The 26384-nt window shown below is 47.0% G+C and overlaps 1 protein-coding gene and 1 long non-coding RNA gene across 2 annotated transcripts in view; one reads left to right on the top strand and one right to left on the bottom strand.

Annotated features, from left to right (window-relative positions):
- The window catches only part of LOC135369006 (LIM domain transcription factor LMO4-like), a 77947-nt gene extending 51934 nt beyond the window's left edge, over positions 1-26013 (top strand). The window contains exons 3-5 of the mRNA XM_064602598.1: positions 7545-7776; positions 8640-8857; positions 24196-26013. Coding sequence (XP_064458668.1) covers positions 7600-7776; positions 8640-8857; positions 24196-24451 — 651 coding nt within the window. The 5' untranslated portion in view covers positions 7545-7599 and the 3' untranslated portion in view covers positions 24452-26013. The remainder of the gene's footprint in view (positions 1-7544; positions 7777-8639; positions 8858-24195) is intronic.
- Positions 5285-26384, bottom strand: part of LOC135369007 (uncharacterized) — a 50569-nt gene continuing 29469 nt past the window's right edge. The window contains exon 4 of the long non-coding RNA XR_010414921.1: positions 5285-5457. This is a non-coding gene — a long non-coding RNA (uncharacterized LOC135369007). The remainder of the gene's footprint in view (positions 5458-26384) is intronic.

Here is a 26384-nt window from a genome sequence, read left to right as displayed (position 1 = left end):
TTAAGAGTGCAGGATACTCAGGATAAACAGGACAGTCGAGGAACAGGGTTTGTTCTCCCTTTATCGGAACTATATGCCACGTCAAAGATGCTACAACGCTTTAAGCTGCTTTTTACTTCTGGTACTCGTTCTGCTGGGATGCTTTCGAACAGCTTGATGCACGAGGCTGCTGCTAATGACGTCACGAAAAGTCTAAGGAATTTTTTTGAGTGTATAACATAAAAGTAGAATGCAAGCAAGCAAGCTATAGAGTGTAGCTTGGAATAAGGTGATCTGGGGTAGCCGGCCCTCGTGATGAGGGCTACAATCCCCCTTTTTTTTCCTTTTAATTATCATCATCATCAAGGTAACATTTCATTGAGTTTGAGGAAAGGCACGACGACAAAACACGAAGTATACAGGACAAAACCCGCAAACAGCAAGATTTGCTGGTTGATGAATTTTGTCCCGCGTCTAAGTCTTGTTCGCGTGTGTTTGAGAAAGCTTTCGTGCGCGCTTTCATCCTGAATGATGGATTGCCAAAGAACATCCGATTTCCACCACGCGAATTTCTTAGACGTATATTTACTATAGTTGAAGTATATAGGAGGGTTGGGTCTAGATCCACTAGACAAAAGTAACAACAAAAATATAAAACACTGAAGCTTAGTGTTTTATATTTTTGTTGTTTATTTGAGGACACCAGCAATTCGACTGATGGCTACAAACATCTTACACACTCCGCTGGAGACGTTGAACACGGCGCCCCCAAGCGAACGAAATGAACCCTTGGACTGTGACGTCATAGTTCTCTCGCGATGAATTATGATAATTAGAATATTTATTTAACTGGAAAACGTGAGGCCCTGCGTACTAGTCTTCCGAATACCCGCTTCTGAGTGTGTCTGGGGGTGGGCTGTATATTACTGCAACGCATTCGGGAGGTGGGGGGGGGGGGGGTTCCAGACAAGGCAGCGGGACAGATACACCGATAGAAAAGCTGCGCGTGGCAACTGTGGCGATTATAGCTTTAATGGATTACCGATGAAGTCTGCCCGCCAGGTGGCTGGAGCGGCGGATCATGCAATACATAATGCATAAAAATAATCGTTATTATTTTAACGCACGACACGGCGCTTTATTCTCCCGGGGAAAACAAGGCGCTCACGCTGGATCAATACTGCCACCGTTGTTAACCGTGGCTTCCCAGTTAGGAATGCTTCTTCCCTTCAAATCCTGCTGTCTCACGGTTGGGCTATCTCTGCTTGTTAGGACTGAATGTTTCGTTTCACTACTGAGTATGGGATACGTACATTCATTCGCTCGTTGGTGCAAGCTCCATTAGTCATGCTGGGAAGTCATGGGAGGTGGTCAATTCCAATGCTGCTATTAGATAGTAGTGTTTAATCTAAGAATGACATTACGCGGGGACCCCACTTTCTCCCATGCATGTGTGTGCGTGCTGGTCATGTTACGCGTCCAGACTGGGAGGTACCCGGGTTCGAATCTGGGTGTCGGCTGTGCTGTCTGGGGTTTTTTCTCAGACGCTTTCAGACATACGTCGGCACAGTTCCCTTAGAAGTCTGCCCAGGACGCACATTCCCCGAGGGCGTCAGTCGTGGCGTTGCCCGCATCTGTGAGACCGACAACGGCGAGCCATTTTCACCATCACCACCACCACCACCACCTTTCTCCCTCTCACAACATAATGCTCGAAACGTATACAGTCAAACTCCTTTATAGCGAACACCTTTTTAACGAAAATACCACTACAGCAAATTTTTTTGCGGTCCCGCTGGAGCCCTATAGGTCCAATAATGGGCATCCTTTTTAACGAAAATACCTTTACTGCGAATTTTTTTTGCTGTCCCCTGAGTTTCGTTGTAAAGGAGTTTGACTGTACATGATTTCCTCGGGTCATGCTAAGCCTCGATAACACTTATTTTCCTAATTAAATGTAATAAGAATACATTGTAACGTTGTCATTCACCACTCGAGATACCGTTCTTTGGTTCAGAAACACGACCGTTCGAATTGTTCCGCACACGAATTGTTCTGCTGTCAAAGGGTTTTGCTGGGTTTCCCGGCAGAGTTCGAGTTCCCTCTAACGTGGGGCCAGGACGCGCACTAATCCTCCTACGTACTCTTTCCTCCAGTCCTCTCTACATCTGTCCACGTAGCGCCTGGAAAACAGGCTATTACCTATGAGAGATGAAAGTCACTAAAAAGGTTAGCCAGCTGTAGTTCTCTCAGGCTATTACCTGTTGTTCAAATGCTGAATTATTCGGCCATTGTCTGATACGATTGCATGATTCATATCAAGAAAGGCAGATAAAAAAACAAAAAAAAAAACAACGAACGCAGGGACTCGAAAGACGAGGTAGTCTTTAAAAAAATGTAGCATTAATTACTTACACAGTAGTAGTTAAAGCGGAGTAGTAGAGTTGTGATTAGTTTGAGAGCTATTCTGCTTTAAAGTAAGGTTACGTCGTTATTTCGCGAGAAATTATGAGAAAGAACCCTTCACACGATATTTATGTAGTCCTTTTTCAGACGAAGAGACCACATTTTCATTCGAATTATGCGTTTGCGACGCAACTGTGTCTGTGGGGCCGCGTACACAACTTCCAATGTCGAAACACCAGGTACGCAACTCGGCTCCGACGACAGCAGAAGGGAAGTTGTTACGGCGTTAAAAACCGCCGTCACCCTTCCATCAATCAGTCGATCAATCAGAGTCGCCTAATGACCGCAGCCAGCCACTGCTTGAAGTTCATTACCGCGAGATCGGCAAGATGTCAACGAGCGCCCTGTGGCGGCGGCCACATAGCTCGGAGAGACTGTCGTCTGCTTTTCTTTTCCTGGTCCGTGCTCTATTAGGAGGCCCTGTACTCTTGTTCCGGCGCAAGGGGTCTCTGCTTCCTTCCTCTCCTCGTGGTTCTTTTTTTGTGTCCTATATGTGTTTACTTGAAGCAACGACGCGGCGCCGGTTTTTGTGTCGTACGCGTGCTGCCATCTGGAGTGCACGTGTAGAGACCGCGCGTATTTTTAAAACCTTCGCGACGGTAACGGGGGTTTTGGAACTAAATGACTGAGGGAGGGGCGAAGTGGGAGAGGGGGGGGGGAGCGGTTGCTCCGGAAAAGAAAGAGGATGAGAATTCGTTTTTCGCTCGGAGATTAAAAATAAAAGGCAACAAAGTGAGATTTAGGAGAGAGTTCGCATACCGCAACTGTTTATTTGACGTGGCTAGCTCTTGGGTTTGGGGGTCTAGGGTTCAGTCGAGAGCGATGTTAAATGGGCGTTGTTTTTTTTGCCTGGTCAGCAAAAAAGGAACATATCGTCAGGTGAAACATAACGCCACAGGAACCTATGCTATTCTACTTTTCTTCTTGGAAAGTAATGCGCTGTGTGTCAAAGAGAAGATCATGCCACCGTTGTGTATCATACACCGTGTAACCGCGAAACGTGGGATCTTGCGCCATGTCTTAAACCATACAGAAAAGTAACTTTTATTTTACCGTTCACGCATTTTTGTCGTCTGCTTTCCAAAAGTAACCGTTCTGCGGTAAAGCCTCTCCCAAAGACATGCACACAAGGGTTGCCGTGTCAGCGCGGCACTTACGCTTTCACCTTCAACTCGTCATCTTTAAACATCCCCTCCATGATTTTCCGATCTCAATATTGCGTGACCGAAACATTGTCAGCGCCCTCATCATCATTATGTGATCATTCGCGAGCATTCGAGCCTTTGGGGGCCTCTTTTTCGGCCAGAAAGTACGTCTTGTGACCAGGGATCGAAACTGAAACTGAAACTAAACCCAAACCGAAACCAGCTAAAATCTCGTATTTTTCGCTGATCCCGTACAGAACCGAACCAGTTTTTTTTTTTTTTTTTTTTCGCGTTGAACTGAACTGGAACTGAACTGAAATAAATTTAGGTGGTTTCCGGTTCCCGAAACGCTTCTGACGTAATGTGCGTTGTGAGAGATCGAAACTACGAGTTGCACAGCGGATTGAGCCGCGTTGCCAAACAAATTCGAAACAGAAAACGAAACTGAACAAAACTGCAACCCAAGTGAGCGACGTACTTCCTCCTCGCAGCTATTGCGTTCACTCAGTTGTGTTAGTTTCGAGGTAGTCCTTTTTGCAGTTATAGGCTTCGTTGTACGCGATTTTTGTCGTCCAGCAACCCCAAGTTTTCATTTTGGCCTGTGAATATAACGGCCAGTCCCTTGGCAGGGTGAATACCATGAGTGAACGTAGAGAGTACAGTATGCTACCGTATAACGTTGCACCCGAAATGCAGATCTGTAACACGCAGTGTTGCTGTGAACCACTATACTGTGTCGGCAACAACAACAACAACAAAAGTACCGATGAAAGATACATACAAAAGTACATTTGTGTTGTTCGAGAATCGTAAGGACGTGGTTGCTTTTAACCCATGGCAATCTGCTTCAAAATTCACTTTCCTGAACCGAACCAATATGCCTGAACCTGAACCCGAATCGAACCGAAAAAAAAATAACTTTTCCGATCCATGCTTGTGACGTCTCTCTCCTATACTCTCATTATTTCATACATTTCATACTTAACAGTATATGTAGTATTTTATACTAATTTACACTCCAAGGGGATAATCTCTGCGTACCGCCAGCAGTATTCTCGAACAAATAAATGTGGCGCGTGAAGACTTACCGTGTTTTGCAGTGAAGCCCAACCTCAAAGTACACTCGCTCCGTTTTCTTTTTATTTTCCTGGTTTCGTAACAGCTTCGAAAAAGAAAAAGAAAACTCATATATTGACATTCAGGAGTCTGTTTATCGCGCTTGTATATAGCTATACGCAAGAAAAGAGCGTCGGTATTACACGTGTACTGCGCCGATCAATTTGATGCCCTTCGAATAAAATGCGGAATGAAGGATATCGTAGTAGAAGGACTTCGATTAAGGGGGGTCTCCGGGAAGATATTTTTCCCCCACCTCGAGAATATCGATTCGTGACCTCTTTCGTTTTGATCGGCTGCAATTCGCCCTCCTCGCGTTCGAAAAAAAAAAAAGGAAAGCGATCCAATAAATAAGGGCAATAAAACAATAAAGAGATTGGGTTTATACGGACGAAGGAAAAGATGAAATCCTAATAGTCATTTTTGTGGGACTCTCTGTGAGGAAATGTTTTGAGGAAATCGAAATTCGTTTCGACTGTCTCAACGCGAGGTTGGCATGTACCTCTCATGACAGGCATTGATTGATGGAACTTGGTCGTGTTCAAAAACCTTATTTGGAACTATAGAGGTGTTCAGCTTACTTATTTGGAACTACGTACCTGTGTGCAACTTACTTGTGTGGAACTACCTAGCCGCGCGTAAAACTATTCTTGGAACTTCCATGGAACAGTTGTCGTGTTCAAATCCTCCACGTCTAACGGAGCCGATAGAGAGGAGGGTTGGAATGTAGCCTCATGGTCCACGCCGAATTCTGTAACAAAAATTCGAAGGTCTTTCGAGGCACTGTTAAGGTTCGGCAGTCATTTTGGGTATGTAAAACACATTTTACGAAATGCGCTTCAACATTTCAGGAAAAGATTTATAACCTACAGGGGGCGCGTGTGTCAGCCTACAGGTATCATACGAGGGAATACACTGGGACTGCGCAATATTTAGTGATCCGTTCATAAACGTGACTGACGGCTCCTGAATGTTAACGGTCATAGGACAGAAAAAAAAAACGTTTAATACAACGGAGGGCACCGTTCATTTTTTGCTTCTGATTCCTATTGCAAAGAGTGCCAGCTACTGTGCCTTCAAACTATAACATCGAACCATAGTTCAACTATATAGTTCTGACTCCGGATAAGTGAAATTTGCACTAGCAGCTCCATGAGAAAAAAAAAATGCAAAATTTAGAGTTTTTAAGGACCATGGAAACTTCCAGGGTTTTCCAGACCTTGAAAATGTCATTTTCAAATTCCACGCTATTTAAGGGTTTCGAGCCATGAGTCTCTCTCTAAAGAAAAAACACAGTGTATCATTGGTTACCAGATGGAAATGTCGAGTACAAGTGTGTGAATAAATACACGCCACAGCTGTTCGGTCGAGGCTGACGTCACCAGACCACGTGGTCCTCTCCACGTAACAACACCCCCGCCCCCAGAAAAAATAAAATAAAAAATCAGCAACGTCTACACATTTATATTGCTCTGCCCGAGTCTGTACAGGCCTTTAGGAATAAACTGCCACATGCGACAACGCCTTTTTGTACTTCGCTAAAACTATCTAAAATAAAAAGCGGAAGAAAAAAAACATGCAAGCAGGACAGCCGACTGAAACAGACGCATAACATCTGTTACGCCGTTCAGAGTGACACGTCATCAAAATAGCGAGAGACATACGACGGGAAAATACGTCTATTTCGTCAGCGACGGAGAAAAAGAAACTTCATTGCGCAGTTGTGCGAGACTATATAGTCACGTTAACTTGTTTGCGTCCATGCTGGACAAATTCGCTGTCGTCGTAAATCAATATTCGTTTGAATAGGTGCCTAATTTTGACTAGCTATACAGGCTAAAGGATTTCGGTAGACACGTTTGCTCAGCACTGACAAACGTGTACGTTTTTGTATAGTCAATCAATCGTGGGAGTAGAACTGTTTTGAAATTGTCGTCTGTCAGCTCAAGCGTTGTCGCGTTGGTCGTATGATGTCGTAATTAGGCTACTACTGTCTGGGAGAGCAACGTTGAGCTAGAGTAATTGCCCATGCCCGAGCAACACAACACCTGGGCCCGATATTGGTCCAATATTGGCGATACCGGTGCAATATTGGCAATACCGGTCCAAGATTGGGCCAATATTGGCAATACCAGTCCAAGATTGGTCCAATATTGGCAATAGGCAATAACGGTCCACAGTTGAACCAATATTGGGCCGGTATTGCCAATATTGGACCAATATGGGGCCAAGATTTTGTGCTGCTTGGGCAAGCAGCATAGTATATTGGCTGGATATCGGCAATATCGAGCCAATATCAGTCCAGTACTGTCAACATCTAGCCAATATTGGGCCAAGATGCTGTGCTGCTTCGGTGTATGGAGTGAAGGAGAGGCGTTCGAAATGGCAAAATATTCTCGACTTATGTTCCTAAATAGAGAGTTTACGAAGCTTCGTGTCTAATAGCTTAAACTGGTTGTGATACTTCGATTGATTGATGTGGCTCATTGTACCTACCATGCACGCCAGAGTGCTGAGGAAAAAAAATTTACTACTACTCCATCTCTGACGTCAGAGGAGCAAGAAGCTCGGCCTTTCCCGTTGGTTCTCGTCGACTTCGCTGGCATCACTGGAGACGCGTGAGAGATAGTGACTCTTGACAGGGTGTTTCGGTATTCGCGATGCCGGTTTTGACTGATTGATTGATTGATTTTAAAAGAAAAAAATGGAGATGGTATTCGGGATGCCGGTTTTAGGCGCGTCCATTACCCCACTTTGCTGTAAAATTTGTAACAACGTCAAAATAAATTTGTGTTGTCGACATAAAAGCTAATTTTGGGTGTCGTGATCGTGTTCCAGGCGGGACCCGGCCGTGGCATGGGCCGAGCAGCCAGCGGCTCCACTCGGTGGTGGCATGTGGGCTGGCCAGCCTAGCGCGGGCGGCCCGCCCCGCTGCTGGGACGGTGCCGGGGGCGCCGCATCCACGGTCGGCGTCGTAGACGCCCTCAAAGCCCCACAAGGAGGACTTCAACCTCCCCCCGGAGGGCCACCTGGCGGCCCCACTGGATGCGTTCCAGAAGCCCTCTATCAGGTACGTCACACTCTGGAAGCTCTGCACCTATGGCTGTCAATGTCATGAAAGACATCGTCCCAAATGTGGCCTTCTGTTGTGTCTTCTGAACTGACTACAAGAACCGTTCCGTCCGCGCATGTTCCACCGCATCATTCATACCTCATGACCTGGACTCGGACCCGGCCAAGCACGCGAACTTGGGTACGATGCCCAAGCAGCACAACATCTTGGCCCAATATTGGACCAATATTGTCAAAGCCGGCCCAGTATTGGTCCAGTGTTACCAATATTGGCCCAATATTGGACCATTATTGTCAAATCCGGCCCAACATTGGTCCAGTATTACCAATATTGGCCCAATATTGGACCAAGATGTTGTGCTGCTTGGGTGGTTCCTAGACAGTGTAGGTCCTGACGTCAAATACGGGACACCGTGTTTTGAGATTTCTTAGAACGCGTTAAAGAACTATTTTCTTGCGAAAGGAAATCCACGGACCGACGGCGTCACTCATGATCCTACTTGCCTCCCGACATGAATGGGCGAATTATTATGGTTACGGTACACGTCCAGTGTGCCATGCAGTTATGGGACTGTCGCGACAAAGCAATAGGAGTCAGAGAGAGAGAGACAGGCAATCCGGTCGGCGGCCAGAACCAAAACTGCGGCCGCGAGGTTTTAATGCTGGCGCCAAGTGCGCTACCGACGCTGCTGATGACACTGGCCATACGGCCGCTACAGTACATTGTGCATAAATGGAGTGGAAGCCAATGCACGTAACGAAAAGTTTTTTTTTTTTTTAACTGTGAGTCTCCGTGTCCACTCCGTCGCGTCCTTTGCCCTTTGTTTGTTTTCTTCAAACTCGCCTCTGTAATGTGCCTAGGGTCCCGGCGGTTGCGGTGGCTTTGAGGACGGGCCAGCGGCCAGGTGCTGCGCGGGTTGCGGCGCCAAGATCCTGGACCGTTTCCTCTTGCACGCCCTCGACCGATACTGGCACAACGGCTGCCTCAAGTGCTCCTGCTGCCAGGCAACCCTGGCGGACATTGGCAGTTCCTGCTTCACCAAGCACGGCATGATACTCTGCAGGAACGACTACATAAGGTAACCTGCTCCTCCTACAATGTGTATATATATATATATATATAAAAGGGAAAAAAATGCCAGAGCTCTTTGGCTGCACGTATAGCATATGTTTGTAACTCAAACGTCACCATGCCAGTACTGGACAGCTGTTTCGGCCTTGTTGGGCCTCATCAACAGTACGCAGGCACGCAACGTTTGAGTGGATGGCGTCAGAAGGTCACGTAACACGTGATTCCTCCCGTCAGGGTGAGATAACTCACTCACTGCAAGCCCAGTGCAAAGCTAGTGAAGTATAAAAGGAAAAAAAAAATGCCAGAGCTCTGACGTATATATATATATATATATTTTTAGTGGCAGTCTTGGCAACATATAATCGGATAACGTGACTGGGCATTTGAGGCTCAAGAGTTATGATTGTCCTTCTGTGTAATAGGCCTCTCCCTGTTTGTAAACAAATGACGTCATAGTGTTGGACAACGCCACCAATTTGGGAGCGTTGAACTACGCTCGAAGCTAGGGGGCGAATAAGGTGGCGCCCGAAAGCCACGGTCTTGAGGGGATTACGATGGTCCCTGAAAGGAGCGCGACCTTCTGTCCTACTTTTCTTTCAGTAGGAGGAAGCGAACAAGTGCCCATTCGTGAAACCCAGCCTTCCCCCCTTCCGATTTGTTTCGGTTTCGGTCTGTCTACCAACGTCATGATGACGTTTCTCGGGTAGAGGTCTATTGTCCAAAGCTGCTGTTACGTTACTTGTATGTATGTATGCCTTTATTTCACTTCCATTGGAAATGAAGGTTGGGTACAAAACGGAGAAACACTAACGAGGTACCTGATTCTATTCAGTTATGTTACTTGAAAGTAGCAAATTTCCTGATTCGTCGCATTTCATATATTTGTATTGTTACGGTACTGGAGAGAGATGGTTGCCACGAGTGTGCTCGTCTACGTGAATGTGACTGGCAACAATGGAAGAGAGGGTGTCTTGAGGAGCTAGAGTGACTTGGCGCGACTTGACGCGTTGAGGAGGATGTCGCTCTGCCTAAAGCTAAGTTCCCACCGCCTGGCGCCCGCTCCCGTTCCTTGAAACGGCGACCGGAGAACGGCAAGGGTGTCCACCACAGGGGTGGCATCCAATGTATTGCTCCGTAGACGAAAGCGTGCTGCGCGAACGCAATGCATCCTGGACAGGTCCTGGTCGTACGTCACAGGAAACGTCAAGGCGCACGTGACCTAAAAGATGGCGGCGCCCGTGATTGTCGGCCAAACCGTTTGTAAACAATGCGGTTGTTGTTTCTGGACGACGTTTTGGGATGTTTTTCGATCACGGTAATTATTTCTATCCGATAATCTCGCAGTAAAACGCGCAGTTTTACACATAAAGCCTCGTATTGTTGCCAAAGATGTGATGACGACCGCGCGTTAAGACTTACCGAGCCTATGCGATGTACTTAAACTAAGGTGAAATGGGCTACCATGTTGCGGAAGAAGCACCGCATACTTTACGCTGGCTAAATACGGCCATCCCTTCGTGTTAAGACGGTGACAATATGTCGGTAAGCGGCAAAACGACATGTAAACAAAGTCACATGACCTTAAAATGACGTTTTCTATGACGTGCGACCAGGACAAGATGGCAGTTTTGCCAAAAGCACCCGCTTGAGGGTAGTTACAACAATGGCGGGTTTGTGTCACCCCTGTGGTGTCCACACTCAAGCCACCCGACGGTCGTCGAAATCTCGAGGTACCTCGACGAGAGCGAGACTTGCGCCACTTCCGTCTCCAGCTGCTCAGCTCTCCGTTTCAGGAACCGGAAACAGACGCCTTGCTCTCCTTCGCCGCGATTGGTTGGTTATCAGCCGTCCGACGGCGTCAGTCGCGCAAGGAGCGACTGATTGGACGGCGCCAAAGAACGGGCCTCCGGGGCCCTCCAGGTGCTGTACCGGGCTCCCGCCCGGTGGTACGGCTTCTTATCCCACTGCTGGTGCCCTCTCATCAAACTGTCATTATTTACTGGAATAATTCGTAGGAGAATTCTCAGAACGAGAAACCAACCAACCAAACATGTCCTACTGCATTGTTGCACCTCTGCCCCTTTTCAAAGCTTTACATGCAGGAATGTCACTGCACAATATTATAAGTGGAAACACTGTACCTTAACTTTACAAAATAGAAAGGAACACGCACATTTTTTAGTATACGCCTTTTCTGGGTGTCGTTTGGTCGGAAGGAGACCAAGAAAGCTTCTTCCGGTTTTAACTCGATAACGCCCGATGCGTAAGCACCCTCAAATATATAGCACCCGGCTCTGTGGGAGGCATTTTAGCGCAGAATAGTGAGACCATGTGTGCTTGGGTCGCGTTCAAGACTCGCTGATAGAAGTCTAAACTGCCTAAAACTGCCGGCTGGGTCGGTGGCGACGATGTTAATCTACTCGAGCGGGGATTGTCTGTGGCTCACAAGTGGCTCAAACTTGTCCTCGACAAGCGACAAGCAACGAGGATTTTTTTCGGGTCTCGCGTCTTGTGCATTCCTTAGGAAAGAATAAGCATAAAAAAAGCACGATTGCAGCTAACCAACAAGTCATTTCGTAGCAGACGACAAGGTCGATGGTGTCGTCTGTTATGTGCGTTACCCACGGCTCCCGAGTGGCGACAAGTAACTCAAACTTGTCCTAGACAAACAACGAGGATGTTTCGGGTCTCGCGTCACGTTGATTTCTTATGAAAGAATAAGCAGTCATTTCGTAGCAGATGACAGGACCGATGATGTCGTCTGCTATGTGCGCAGTATGCTGATATTCAACATAAGGCACGAGGAAACTTCCGCCCCGTGAGCAGTATTTTACCTTTTCTTCGACTAGACTCTATGGGGATGTACTCCTATGAATACTCTGAGCTGTTGCAGAGTATGTTATCGTGAGGTATGAGCCAAGGATCTTTTCACATGGCAGCTGATGAAAACGCACCAGAAGTGGGACACGAACCCACACCTACAGACTGCCTTTAGGAAATGTGCTACCTTCACGCCATCCAGGGTTCATGCTACCGAGCCATGTTCAGGCATCGAGGATATTCGCTTAACACTCTCTGGAAGTGTCAGTCCTCGACGGCACTTCGATTGCGCACTGAAAACAAGTACAACGCGAATTCATTTGTTTTTAGTTGCTACAGAACGACAAGAACATGGCTTCATTGCTAATACCGATAAATCATGGGTAGGTTACAGTTGCAGCTAGTTTGTGAAAATACGTGGCAACTGCGAGCTACAATTACGATGAAAGAACTGCATTGAGACTTTGTCTGTGTGTGTTTTCCTTGACCCTCTAAGTCTAGCAACACTAGGAATTCTACTGTTATGAAGTTGCTTTTGTTTTTGCTTTATTTTAGCCTGAATTCTGTTTCTTCATTTTAATTTGATAATATAGCAGAGGTGCAGGCGATCTCGTGGGCGAACCTCACCTAATGTAGAAAGCCTGAGCTATAGACTGCCCTCTGTTTACAAACATGTGACGTCACGAGGCGACTGGTTCGAGGTTATATTTTGCTGTGGTGCGCAAGAAGCGGGAAAAATGGGTCGGCTGATAGGCTGATAATGCCTACCAGCATGCTTTGCGCGGCGGCGAAACGTAATCAGTGACGTAGGGGCTTAGATCGTCTATGGGCGAAGACACACACACAAAAAAAAAAGAAAAGAAAGAAAGAAAAGAAAGCACACACGACGTAAACGCGCGGTTTCTGTCGTCTGTTTTTTGTGTCTTTATTATTATGGAGCTCATTCTGATTTACACTTTACGGTTACTACTGTATACGAACTATTCGCAGTAACGAACTACAGGGTGTTACCCTATAAAAGTCTACCCGTGCCGCCATGCCGTACTCGCCAATTACTCAATGCAGGTGGCACATTGTGCGATCTTCATATAAAGCTCATAAGGACAGTTAATCTTGGTGAATTTCGAAGTGATTAAGCGCCGCAACACGAAGTTATAACTCAAAACGTGAAATTCCCGTAGTCAAAACAATCAAGATGGCGGCGTTGAGAAGAGCACTTGCCATGCTGCTCCCCAGACGACGACGTGTCGCATATCCTGCCAGCCGGATGGAACTGCAGTTTTCATTTCGCTTTCGTGTAATTGTCGTATTTTGCTCAGAAGTAAGCAACGTGAGGTACGAAAAATGCCGACGTACTCAGCAGACGACACCCCAAAGGGATGTCGTCTGCTTACTGAGAGGCGCCATCTTGGCTGTTTTGCCTACGGGAACCTCACGTTTTGCGCTATAACTTTGCATAACGGTGCTCAATCACTTCGATATTTACCATGATGGAATGTCCTTATGAGGTTTATACGTAGACAACACATTGTACCGCCTGCATTGAGTAATTGGCGAGCACGGCATGCCGACGCGGGTAGACTTTTATAGGGTAACACCCTGTATATACATGTGCCTCAATTGCTAACCGAGACTGGTATAGTAATAGTGCAGCTCGACACGCATGGATGCTTGAATGTTAACGTATAAAAACACACGCGCAAGACAAGGCGAGTGGTCGTCTCATTTCGGCCTGGCCGCAGCGACGACGAGGGAAAAAAGAAAAAAGAAGAGAAGCGCAGAAGAACAGGGAAGCACTTGTGCCAACTTAAAAGGCGGGAAAAAGAGAGGGCGGGATTCCTATCAGGAGGAGACCAGATCCTTTAATTAGAGGGAGCTTCATTAAGTCTCCGCTAAGCAGAAAAACACACACGACGCGTTAAATTCCCACACGTCGAATTTTATTGAGCGAAAAAACCGCAGAGTATCCTTTGCTTCTTTCTTTTTTCCTCTCTCTTACACTCTGTATTTTTTTTTTTATTTTGCGCGATAAACGGAAGGTGAAGGATAAGCGAAAAGAAACTCTTTCTCTTTTTTGTAATCATGGATCGCGCACAAACTCGGTATCGGATGGAATGTTGAAGGGTCATCGATAGATATGATAAGGAAAAAGGGAACTTAAAACGTGCGTTATATTCTACAGTGAGGCTGTTCTTTTCTTTTTTGCTCTTTATTTATTTTTATTTTATTTTATTTTTTTCGGTTGCAACGCATTCTGGAGAGCTGAATTTTTATTCTTGTCTATCCTGTAAGCTCTCGTGGGTTTAAGGGAATTGAAGACTGGCGAAACGTTTGCAACTTGCGAGGGAGAGGATCTCTTATCAATGTCTCATCGATCTGATAATCGTTATCTGCGTTTTCAAATGCACTTTCACAGTGAAGACTTTGATGCAGAAAGGCAATACAAGCGAAGAAAAGTCAAGGCGGTAGATCTGGGTCGCGAATGGCTGCCCAAAATTACCCTAGGGTACCCAATGGGTACCCTTTTCTAAAACTGCCTATATATAACCTTTTTTTTTTTCCTTCACTTTCAACACTTGTATTACGTTCCATGGCTTTTAAAGGAAGCTGGTCTGATCACTGCAGGTGTTTCTCAATCCTAAAAGCTACAGACCGGGGTCTAGAGGATGCACAAAGTGGTTCTCTACAAAAGCACCACTTTGTATGACTAACATGAACGCACATTTAGTTCGAATGCAGCATGTTTCATTCAATATTTAACCTTTAAACGACTCAAAGCCTAACATGATGGTATTAACCAAGCTGAGGCTAGCACATAAACAGAATACCACGAACACAAAGCTTTTAACGCCTACGCTCTAAGAAAAAAATGAGTAAAATCAGGAGTAATTGCAGCTTCTTCTCCCCTAGTCTGCAATTGCTCCCCGTTTTAGTCCCCTAACCCGACGTTTAGTCCCGCCATTTACTCCCCAGGACTGCAAATTGTCACTAACTTCGCGAATGGTCTCCTGAATGCAACAGTCTACGTAAATATGTGCCCTTAGTCAATTTGAACGGCATAAGGCTGTATAACTCAGACAACGTAGCAATTTTCCAGCCATACAGCGGGAACGCAAAGAGTTAGCGAATCTTTCTTCGCAAATTGTGCCATATGTATGGCGCAAGATTTTATATCACTCGGTATACCACGGTTGACAGTTTGCTCTAAAGTATTTTCATGCGTGCACACCAATTATGTACTTGGGACTCTTACAACAGCGCTTGAAATGCAGTCTCCACTCTGTGACATTCATTTACTCCCGAAAGGGACTATTTTTTGTGGCAATGCATTTAGTCCCCAAAAGGAGTAAAAATACTCCTTTTTTTTCTTAGGGTGTACGAACCATCAAAGTATAGTGAAATCAGACAGCCGTCGTGAAAACCCATACAGCGGCGGGACTGCCTGATTTCGCTAAAAGTCGAGGCAAATATCTGTTGTTCTTAAATTGACAATTCCCAACCTTCGGAGCTGACTGCGGTATGCATGCGTGCATTGTGATATAGGTGTTATAGGTGATATGGGTGCAGCGATATAGGTGTTATAGGACGTACATATCCCACTTTTTCTCTTTGAACCCAAACCGGAAACTTCAACCGGAAACTGAACCGAAGTACAGATACTTCAGGCGACAACCCAGTGGGCTTTGAGCCTTGCTCCCGGCCCTTTCTAACGTGTACGATATTCGCTCTCCACAGCGTTCACATCCTACGTCACATCGTGACGTATACACTCGTGACCTAATAACGCGAGCCCTTGAGGGGAAAAAAGGAGAGCACATGCTGCGCGCATGGGGATAAAACGGCTCTGCTAACCCTTTTTCGCAAAAGTCACGTTCAACCTAACAGCTTCAGTCCCGCCCTATACTTATTCCTATATGGGCTGCACTAGCTAGCTGCGTCACGACAACCAGTGCGCCGACCCCGAAACTACAGGAATTCTGGCTGGAGTGCGCTGCGAGATCGACCCATAGGAGGCGACACCGGTCACCTTTCTAGTGTGGCTAACACGCCGGTCGATGTTCGGAGTTGATGGTTCTTTCCCGTAACTCTCGCGTATGTTCACCGGAAGATCACTTGTGCTACGACGGTACGACATCTGTTCGGTTCCCCAATGCTCCACCTATTCCACTGAACGCGGAATAAAGGTGTAAAAGCAGACGACGCGAGAAAGCTATCCACACTACGGTATAGTTCATCGTTCCTCCGCAGCGCGCCGACACCGTTCGATCTCAGAGCGAATAGGGGACACCTTGTGACACTGCAGCATAGTTTCTCCGACGGAGTAACCCTGTTAGGTGTAACGAACAACATTTCGTGCCCTTCTTTTTTTTTTTTTTTTTTAATTCCGTGTTAGGGAAAACCTCGGACAGCAGGTGTCGGGATTCGAACCCGCTTCATCTTTCAGTCCCGGCGTGGAGAGCGATCGTCCTAACCACTTAAGCGACGCGAGCTGGTCCGTGCCGTTCGTCTTGCCGTTGGACACGGGTGAAGCATTTCTAGTACGGAATAGTTAGCGACTGAACATTCCACTCAAAAATATATTTCTCTTCTACTGCTCAACTGTAACTGCGACGCAATCATTCGTCGAGCCGCGTAACAGTTAGGGCTACTCTAAATAACTTAACAAAAAAGAAAAGAAAAAAGAACGCAAGAAAAAGATAACCGATCGCTCGACGCGGCTTCTGCGTGTTGCAACGGACGTGGAAATCTCATTTCCCAGAGTGCGCTTAATGGCAACAGCAACAGCCATGCTCAGATCGATGCCACGGGAGAGAGAGAAAGAGAGAGAGATCCAGGCCTATGAAAAAAGGGGGCCCTGATGGATATTTATTGCCTCCGTCCATTTCTGCACGTGCTGCCAGACGCGCACTAACCCATAATTGACTTAGCCAATTAGGGAGAACAGAGAGATTGCCGTGCATGGCATGTGCATAATACTTGCTCGCGTTTTTTTTTTTCCCCATTGGCTCGATTGGGACTAATCCCGTTTAATGTGGCAGGCCTTACTGCATGTACACATACGAGGGGCGTTCAAGTGAAACCGGGACTTTTCATTTTTCGCAAAAGTTTAAATGAACTTACAGGCGAGAAATTAGTTTTATTTTTCACCGTAATCTCCAGCTGGCACTAATGCACTTGTCCCAGCGTTTCATCAGGGCTTGGATGCCAGCAGCGTAGAAATCCTTACAGACGCGTAGCAGCCATGATCGGACCGCATTCTTGACCTCGTCGTCGCAGCTGAAGTGGCGGCCCCCAAGGAACGCCTTCGGTGGCCCGAAGAGATGGAAATCGCTGGGAGCGAGGTCTGGACTGTAAGGGGGATGTGGCAGCAACTCCCAGCCAAGTTCCTGTAAGGTGCTTGTCGTGAGATGCGCGGTATGCGGGCGTGCATTGTCCTGTAGGAGGAGGACTCCTTTGGTGATGAGGCCCGGCTTTCCGAAACTGGATGTGTTTATGAATGATAGTGTTCAACGTTCCCACAAAAAGGTCCGTCTTTCGAGCCAGTTCGAGACATGTTATCCGTCGGTCCTTGAGGATCAGGCGCTCCACAAGTTGGATGTTCACAGGAACTCTGACACTGGGCTCTGAGCCGCCCCGGCCGGGATCGTCCTGCAGCGGCTAAGTGTATCGTGGCCATACTGAGCCTGAAGTCTCCTGTGAATTTCGGATGACTTTACGCCTTCATTCACGAGAAATTTTATGAAATTCGCTGTTCGATGTGCGCGCTGACCTCGTTGTCGGCCATCTTGTCTAGCACGTGTCTTCTGTTTTGCACAAACTTTGGACCACTACGTGGTGAACGCGGAGGCCTGTCGCGTGTGAAAATGACGAAAAAGAAGTAGCCGGAGCCATTTGTACACTCAGGAGACAGAAAGTCCCGGTTTGACTTGAACGCCCCTCGTAAAACGGTAACGTGTCCGCCCACATCGTACAAAAGTCGCGGGTTCGAACCCTGCTGAATAAAGAAGAAAATGGTCAGCTCGTGTGGCATAGTGTGAAGGATGATCGCCTTCCACGACGACACTAGGAGGTGACACTTGTTCGAATGCCGCCACCGGCTGTACTGTCTGAGGTTTTCCCTGGGTTTTCCGAAGACTTTCCAGGCTAATGTCGGCACCAGATCCCCCTGAAGTCGGCCCTGGACGCATACTAACCCCCCGTCCCCACTTCCACCTGCTGTCCTCCCTCCATCTGTCCACGTCCGTACGCGTCTGATAGTGACAGATGCTTAAGTGCTCTAGAACGAAATAAAATATGAGATTCTTATAGAGCAGCCTTGACGTCGGTGCAAAAGCCATAGACTCCCTAGAGACTTACTATAGACGTCCTCCTTTTTGGGAGACGGATATATATATCCGCAGATTTCTGCACAGACAGCGTGTGTGACATCGGCAGTAAAAGTAGCGTTTTTCTAAAAGTAACGTTTTACCGCGATATAGAACAGCCATTTTCGGGAAAGTGCATCTGTCAGTCTGTTTCGTTCTCGATCCAATTAGTGCGTGTAGTGTTTGGACAAGATCTTGTCCACAACAACAGACTGGCCTCCGTGTCGTATTAGGAAGGAAGAGATCTCACGAGGAATGTCGTCGTTCGCGACGTCCTCAGCACTTAGCCCGCGTGATTTGACGCATTGCTGAGTGCCGTGGTTGCCCAGAAACCAGGTAATGCCCCGGAGAACCCTGATTTGTTACGACTGGTATCCCCAGCCAGCATTGACGTTAACAGTTTTGTCTGTTTCTCGGCACAAGTGTTCCCGTGTCAAGATAGACACCTAAATTCTTCACGGTTGCGGCTCTTCCGAAGGGACGGGTCCTGGGAGAGGTCGCAGGCAGTGGAAGCCTGACGGGTAGCTATATAGCATGGTGTAATTGGTAGCATCGCTGACCAGCAATGAGAGGGTGTAGGTTCGAATCCCATTGTTGGTACCTTTTCTTCAACTGCCATCATGCAATTGAAGCCCCTCCATGAATCGTTTTATTTGATTTCTTTTTTTTGCTGCGGCGGGATTGAGCGTCAAATGTCACGCGCTCTCCAGTAAGAACCCAAGCAGCACAATGTACTGAAAGTCGAGTGCAACAGGGGTGGATGGGTAAGTGAAAGACCTTGAACAGACTCGTGAAACTAAAGAACATTGATAAGACACATACCGTCCACCCCTATTGCACTCGACTTTCAGTACATTGTGCTGCTTGGGAACGGTCACCATAGCCAACACCTTCTAGATAACAGAGGACGCCTCTGCACTCTTTCAATTAACGTCACGCACCGGGCCCTACCCAAGCAGCACAATGTACTGAAAGTCGAGTGCATAGGGGTGGACAGTATGTGTCTTATCAATGTTCCTTAGTTTCACGAGTCTGGTCACCCGTCCACCCCTATTGCACTCGACTTTCAGTACATTGTGCTGCTTGGGTACTGTGGCTCTTGGCGATAGATAGGTGTGACGTCACCGAAAGAAGGAAGAAGAGAAAAGCTTGCTCATTGAAAATGTATGGCAGCCGGGCCAGGTGCGTGACGTTATTGAAAGCGTGTTGAGGCCTTCTCTGTTATCTAGAAGGCGTTGCCATAGCGGACCTCTAGAGCGTGTGCCACAGGTCTTTGACGTGGACTAGAGTCACTAGTCCAGGTCAAAAGACGTAGCACACGCTCTAGAGGTCAGCTATGGTCCCTAACATGGACACCCTCTAGAAAGCCCTGAACTCCGTCAGGGAGCCCGTTGGTGATGTTGACCCCGTGACGTGCACTGTACGCCGCAAGAAGCACGACGGCGTGTTCGAAGCAGACGAAATTTTCAGTGGGAAGTGAAGCTTCGCTGGTGCTACGAAATCGGAACTCCAAACTTTCCAAACGGCGCTTTTTGTAAATGAAATTTCACGGTAAATTTCACAAATTTCACATTTTACCGTTGAGCGCAAATACTCAGCACGGTGGCTCCTGATAGAGTGCTGGATGAATGAGGCCAGGGTTCCCACCAATACTTAGTGTCACTTCTTCGAGAGGAGCAAGGAAGTAACGGATTTCCCTTACTTGAAAAAAGTTACCCGCAGTAAGCGCAAGATTCTCAGAAGTGAATATGCAAATCCCATAAAAACCTGCCTCGTAATACTGAATATATCTGACACCCTGACCGATCTTTACGATCTTCAAATGCAGGTGTGTCCCCTCGCGGCATGAACCCAGATGGGGGCGTCCCCCCCCGCCCCCCTTTGCCCTCACATTCTGACGTCCCTATTGGAGGCTTGGAGGTCCCTGTTGGAGGTTTGACTTTTTCGTGTTAAACCCGATTTCTCCCCGAATTCTAATCACAGGTCACGTTGCATCACGTATCACGCGCACTATTTAGTACGCTTGCCCGATGTAAATATTACCTAACTGCGACAATAAACTATGTGAAGCACACTTTATGTTGGAAGATGCGGCGCTTGTCATTGTACATCACGAGGTATGCAGGTTTGATCAATATATGCACTTTAGTTGCGGGGGAAAATGGGAAAGGAAAGGGAAAAAAATGACCCGATAACGGCCTGAACGCATTAATAGCACCCGATTTTTATCTCCCGGATCCGGGAAAGGCATTTAACCCGAAAAAAGTCAGACCCAATTGCATGTGCGCACATACGAAGAATGCCGAAACTTACATGCGAGTCCGAACCTGGCGACATGTGGCTCAAAAGTGAGTCACACGGGCCCACTTTGACAAATGCTCGCAAATTACTTCATTTATTACGCTCAATAAATGTTACATCAAGTACGGAGAAAAATAGAAGAAAAAGAACACTCCCATTTCCACGAAAAAAGATGACAAAACTTCGCCCCATATACAGGCGATAAGCGCTGCTCAACCGATATATCACGCATTATTCAAATTGCCGGCTGCCACATTCACTTTCGGATGATCTAAACCTCCTCCCCCCCTACCCCGTAACTGCATCCCCTGTCCCCCATCATACGCGACGAACCCCTCCCTCTACAAAGCACATGCACCCCTAACACGAAACCTCGGCGTCCCCTCCGTGTAAGCCTTCCACCTAATATTGGCTCGATTATCGCAAATCCATATCTAATATATACCATCCCTCTCCTCCTCATACACACATACAGACGGAGTATCAGCAGCACGAAAAAGGGTTTCGTCTTTTGCTCCAACAGAGAGAGAGAGAGAGAGAGAAAAGGGGAAAAAAAGGGAGCAACAACCATCAGCCATTCGAAGCACAAAGTCCGAGATTGCCGGCAACCCCCTCCCCCCCCTCCCCCCTGCGTCCCCCAACACCAATCTATATTACTTGTACAACTACCGGGTTCTCATATCGTAAGACACGTATTATTTGCTTCACCCCCCCCCCTCGCTTTCGTCCCCCCCCCCACCACCATATATACGAATGCCGTTCATATAATATAGCCAAGCCAAGTATAAGCCAAGCGGCCCTGATCGAAATTGCTCTTCCTCCTCCTCTTCCACCTTCGCGCGCGAGATGGAAGAGAGAGAGACGTCGTCATAATAAAGAAAACTCGGCCCGAAACTCATATCGCCGAGCCGACTGCGAGCAACATGGCGAGGCCTGGTAAATATATATATATAGATATATATAATATTGGCAGGGCGTCACAAGCAGGAGCGAGAGACTATTGGTGTAGTTGCACCGGAGCTTGTTCGGCCGATTGCTTCGGATAGAACAGAGGTTAGAATAGAAGTGTTCCTTTTCGGCTGCGGGATCTGGCCCTTGTATATTGCGACTCACGTATATTGGGTTTCCCCACCGTCTGTTGCCTGTGGCATACATTTCTTTAAAAATAAAAAATAAATAAAAAAGATAAAGCAACAAAACGGATTCGTTGTCTCGTGGGGGACCGACAGCGTGACCGAATCGGCCACTCGATGACTCCAAGGTCATGTCGAAGACGTGGAGGGGCAGGTCCCCCCAAACTCACCTCGGAAAAGCGTGCAACGAAGAAGGCCGCCACTAGATACCCCATTGTTGCCGTTCCGGATCACTTCAGCGCGCTAAGTTTAGCGGCAAAATGTTTTTGTTGTTTCTGCGAATGAATCTGGTCTTTATATGTCCGAATAAAACGCGTATAACAACTTTCTCTGTCGTGTTTCACTTTTTGGTCCCGTTTTTAAACGTGTTGAGCGATCGGAAGGATCTAGTGCACGGCTGCGTGCATCACATAGCGTACCTGTCGTACCAGGCGCCGCAGTCGTCCATTTCTCCTTCGGTGACTTGGCCTGGCTTGGACTGTGCTTCAACTGGATCTTTAGCGCGCTACAATCCACGCAAGCCAACGTCTGGTAACAATGGGGTATCTAAGGGCGGCCTCCGGCATTGCACGCATCGGGATAGGAACAAATACATGGGAAAATGGCGACCTTGGGGGACCTGGGCGTGGAGGTGCTTTCCTTGCCTACGGCTACGGCTTAGAGGTCAAAATTTGGGAAAGCATCGATATTTTTTGGAGCATCTCAAGTGGGTTTGTTCTGGAGTGCTTTTAGAAGGGTCAAACTCTCCTAATAAACGATTCCGATTGCTCCGGCAGAGTAACTCCGTTGTGGTTTACGGACTTATGCTGAACCGTGTATAAAGCCTCCGGACAGGGTTTCGTGACGTCACAGGCAAAGCCATTAATGGTTTGGTTAGTCACTTGGTTTTGGCTACAGCGACCGTCTTACTTGCGCCTCAATATGACGACACGAAACGGCCACGATTGCATCCAGAATGCAAACAACTCAGGGAAAAGAGGTGCTGACGCCAGGAATCGAACCTGGGTCTTCTGATTTCCGGTCAGATATGCTAACCGCTACACCACACCGGAAATCTGACCGGAAATCAGAAGACCCAGGTTCGACTCCTGGCGTCAGCACCTCTTTTCCCTGAGTTGTTTGCATTTCGTTAGTTTCTGGGCGTTTGAGGCTTACTTGTCTGTGTCGTCCCTAATTGTTGGTCTGCCTCGGCCAAATCTCGTTGAACAAGAGATAAACTGATGTTCTGAGGCTGGAACAACATAGAGGGGACAGATACAAACAAAGCCTCAAATTGCCTAAGAAATCAACGATGAAAGATGAAAGTCACTGAAAAGGTTAGCCAGCTGTAGGGATCGAACCCACATCTTCTGGATTGCCGGTCCAGGGCTCTACCAATTGAGCTAAGCTAACACGCCTCTCCAGCGACTTTCGGGGTGCGTCATCTGAAGGGACGACAAACCAGCCACTCACTCTCACTCACCCTCCTTTCACTCTTACATTTTTGCTCACTCATACACACATTCATACGACGGAAATCGACGCAAGCGGCACCTGATGAACAAGAGATAAACTGATGTTCCGAGGCTGGAACAACATAGAGGGGACAGATACAAACAAAGCCTCAAATTGCCTAAGAAATCAACGATGAAAGATGAAAGTCACTGAAAAGGTTAGCCAGCTGTAGGGATCGAACCCACATCTTCTGGATTGCCGGTCCAGGGCTCTACCAATTGAGCTAAGCTAACACGCCTCTCCAGCGACTTTCGGGGTGCGTCATCTGAAGGGACGACAAACCAGCCACTCACTCTCACTCACCCTCCTTTCACTCTTACATTTTTGCTCACTCATACACACATTCATACGACGGAAATCGACGCAAGCGGCACCTGATGAACAAGAGATAAACTGATGTTCCGAGGCTGGAACAACATAGAGGGGACAGATACAAACAAAGCCTCAAATTGCCTAAGAAATCAACGATGAAAGATGAAAGTCACTGAAAAGGTTAGCCAGCTGTAGGGATCGAACCCACATCTTCTGGATTGCCGGTCCAGGGCTCTACCAATTGAGCTAAGCTAACACGCCTCTCCAGCGACTTTCGGGGTGCGTCATCTGAAGGGACGACAAACCAGCCACTCACTCTCACTCACCCTCCTTTCACTCTTACATTTTTGCTCACTCATACACACATTCATACGACGGAAATCGACGCAAGCGGCACCTGATGAACAAGAGATAAACTGATGTTCCGAGGCTGGAACAACATAGAGGGGACAGATACAAACAAAGCCTCAAATTGCCTAAGAAATCAACGATGAAAGATGAAAGTCACTGAAAAGGTTAGCCAGCTGTAGGGATCGAACCCACATCTTCTGGATTGCCGGTCCAGGGCTCTACCAATTGAGCTAAGCTAACACGCCTCTCCAGCGACTTTCGGGGTGCGTCATCTGAAGGGACGACAAACCAGCCACTCACTCTCACTCACCCTCCTTTCACTCTTACATTTTTGCTCACTCATACACACATTCATACGACGGAAATCGACGCAAGCGGCACCTGATGAACAAGAGATAAACGGATGTTCTGAGGCTGGAACAACATAGAGGGGACAGATACAAACAAAGCCTCAAATTGCCTAAGAAATCAACGATGAAAGATGAAAGTCATCTTTCATCGCAAATCTCGTTGTTTACGTTGTTTACATTGCATCCAGGCTCATACCGTTTATTGCACCTTCGTTCCAGGTTGTTCGGCAACTCCGGAGCTTGCAGCGGCTGCGGCCAGATGATCCCTGCCAACGACTACGTGATGCGGGCAGCGCAGAACGTCTACCACGTCAAGTGCTTCGCCTGTGTCAAGTGCCACAGCCAGCTGGTCCCGGGCGACCGTTACAACCTCGTCAACGGCAGTGTGCTCTGCGAGCAGGACTGTCTGAAAATGCTCAAGGGCTCGCCGGCCACTGTGCGAAAGGGGAAAGTCCGGGCAGCCATTAAAGTCTGATACGTCAGACGAGGAACTCTCACGTCACATCATCGTCCCTCGAGGCAATAACGAGCCAAGCTCGAACATTGTGTCCCGCCGCAAGTTTTTTCTGTCGCCCCCCGTGGAGATCATATGCAAGGAATGATGCGAAAGGACTCCGTTGTGTGAAGCTGCTATGCAAAGGATAAGTTTCTCTTCTGTTGCGATGCTCAGCGACTCGAAAGGCTCTGGTTGAATGACGTGTTATAAAGACGGGGATGAGAAGTTCGGATGCGTCGCCTGTTTTTTTTTTCTTTTTTTTTTATTACCATTATTATTATGCAGTGTTTTGGAAAAGAAGGTGTGAACGTCGAACATTCCAAAGAAGACTTGCTTTGCCATTTTTGCTTTGGATGTTTCGTTTGCTGTTAGCATATTGTGTCGGTTGTGAGAGAAGTTGTAAAGATAACTTTTCCAGTAAACGCAATAACCGTGCAGGTAACTCCTATTAAGAAGCTGAAACATGAAATCCAGCTGGAAGCAAAAAAAAAAAAAAGTTTAAATAGCCGAGAACACGCTATACGAAAAACCGGAGTAGAATATTTTCAATATATTTAAAAACGACGCGTTTTATCCTACGAGCTTCGTCTTTTGTCGGTCATTTGTATTCGTCTGTATCAGACGGACTAGATCCAGAACGTTATTGAAAACTGCGTCTTGTTGGATTTGGGTATGGATTTCGGCGACTTCTTATGTCTCGTGTTGGATTTGGGTATGGATTGTCTCGGATTCGTACGTATTATGATTTCCCTGCGCTGCTTCGTTTCCGTGTTCGCCATTTATTCCGAAATCTACGGCCTTAGAAGCGCAGAGAGATGGAACAAAACATTCAACTCTTATTGCAGCTTCGAGTTATGTCTCACACCTTCGTTTCTGACGGATACCTTAAAGTACTTAAAACACGTTAAACGACGCAGAAGACGGTGACATGTCTTTGCTGACCTTAACGGCGAAATCCCGGCGTGCAGAAACGGTCACGTGACTGCGGCGTCGTTTCGAGTGGCTCCGACGGACGACAGAAAATGTTACATAAAGGAACGACAATGGGGGGAAAAAAAAGGCGGTGGCGCGTCCCTCCTTCGCTCTTTCTCTTTCTCTCTCCCACGAGATGATAAATAATGAAAGCGTACACAAAATGCGTGTGCTCACGTGATCACAGAACCCTCTCGCGAATTTCCACTTTCCACTGTGCTTCTTCTCATCACGTGATTCAGTTCCGTGACCCGGCTTTTCTTTCCTCTCTTTTTCTTTCTTTTTTCATCATTGTTTAAACGACCACAGTCACCCTTATGTTATATTTTTCATCGTGGATATTGTTTTGAACGCTATTATTATTATTACTGCGATTATTATTATTATTATTGTGTAACGGTTATTGTATCTCTCCTTTTTTTTATAATTTGAATCTCGATGCTCTACCTGCCAGCAGAACTCCTATGTTTCGGACCAAACGTTTAATGTCGCCCACTTATGCTGTCGATATGCATATAAAAGGTATATATACATTTTATTTGACGAATAAAAAGGTTTCAACTGCTGTGTCCCTGAGCGATCTGTCTCGTGTCCTTTGGGAGTGAACAATGCGTTTTGTGACAAGCCAGACAAACTGCGCGGAACAAGTGCTTCACAAGCGACGTCTTCAGAAACGGAGCTATTTGGTGTCTCAGGTAAGAATGATGGGTGGACAGCTATTCAGTCAGCCCATTCTTTCGATTCTTCGAAGAAAGTGTTTGCAGGTTTGTGGAGCTTCTTTTCAACGTGTTCGTTAAAGGTGGTGGCCGCGAGGAATCCGCAATTCTAAAGTTAATGCGATATCCACGTGGAGATGTCTTCCAAGAATAAAACACCAAAAAGTTTCGCAAAATTCGTCGTGTTTTTTTTTTTTTTTCATAAAACATCAGCAACATCGAAT

This window comes from Ornithodoros turicata, chromosome 9 (assembly GCF_037126465.1).
Source record: "Ornithodoros turicata isolate Travis chromosome 9, ASM3712646v1, whole genome shotgun sequence".
Taxonomy (NCBI): domain Eukaryota; kingdom Metazoa; phylum Arthropoda; class Arachnida; order Ixodida; family Argasidae; genus Ornithodoros; species Ornithodoros turicata.
The sequence above is the reverse complement of the archived record's forward strand: the minus strand, read 5'-3'. Positions and strand labels throughout refer to the sequence as shown.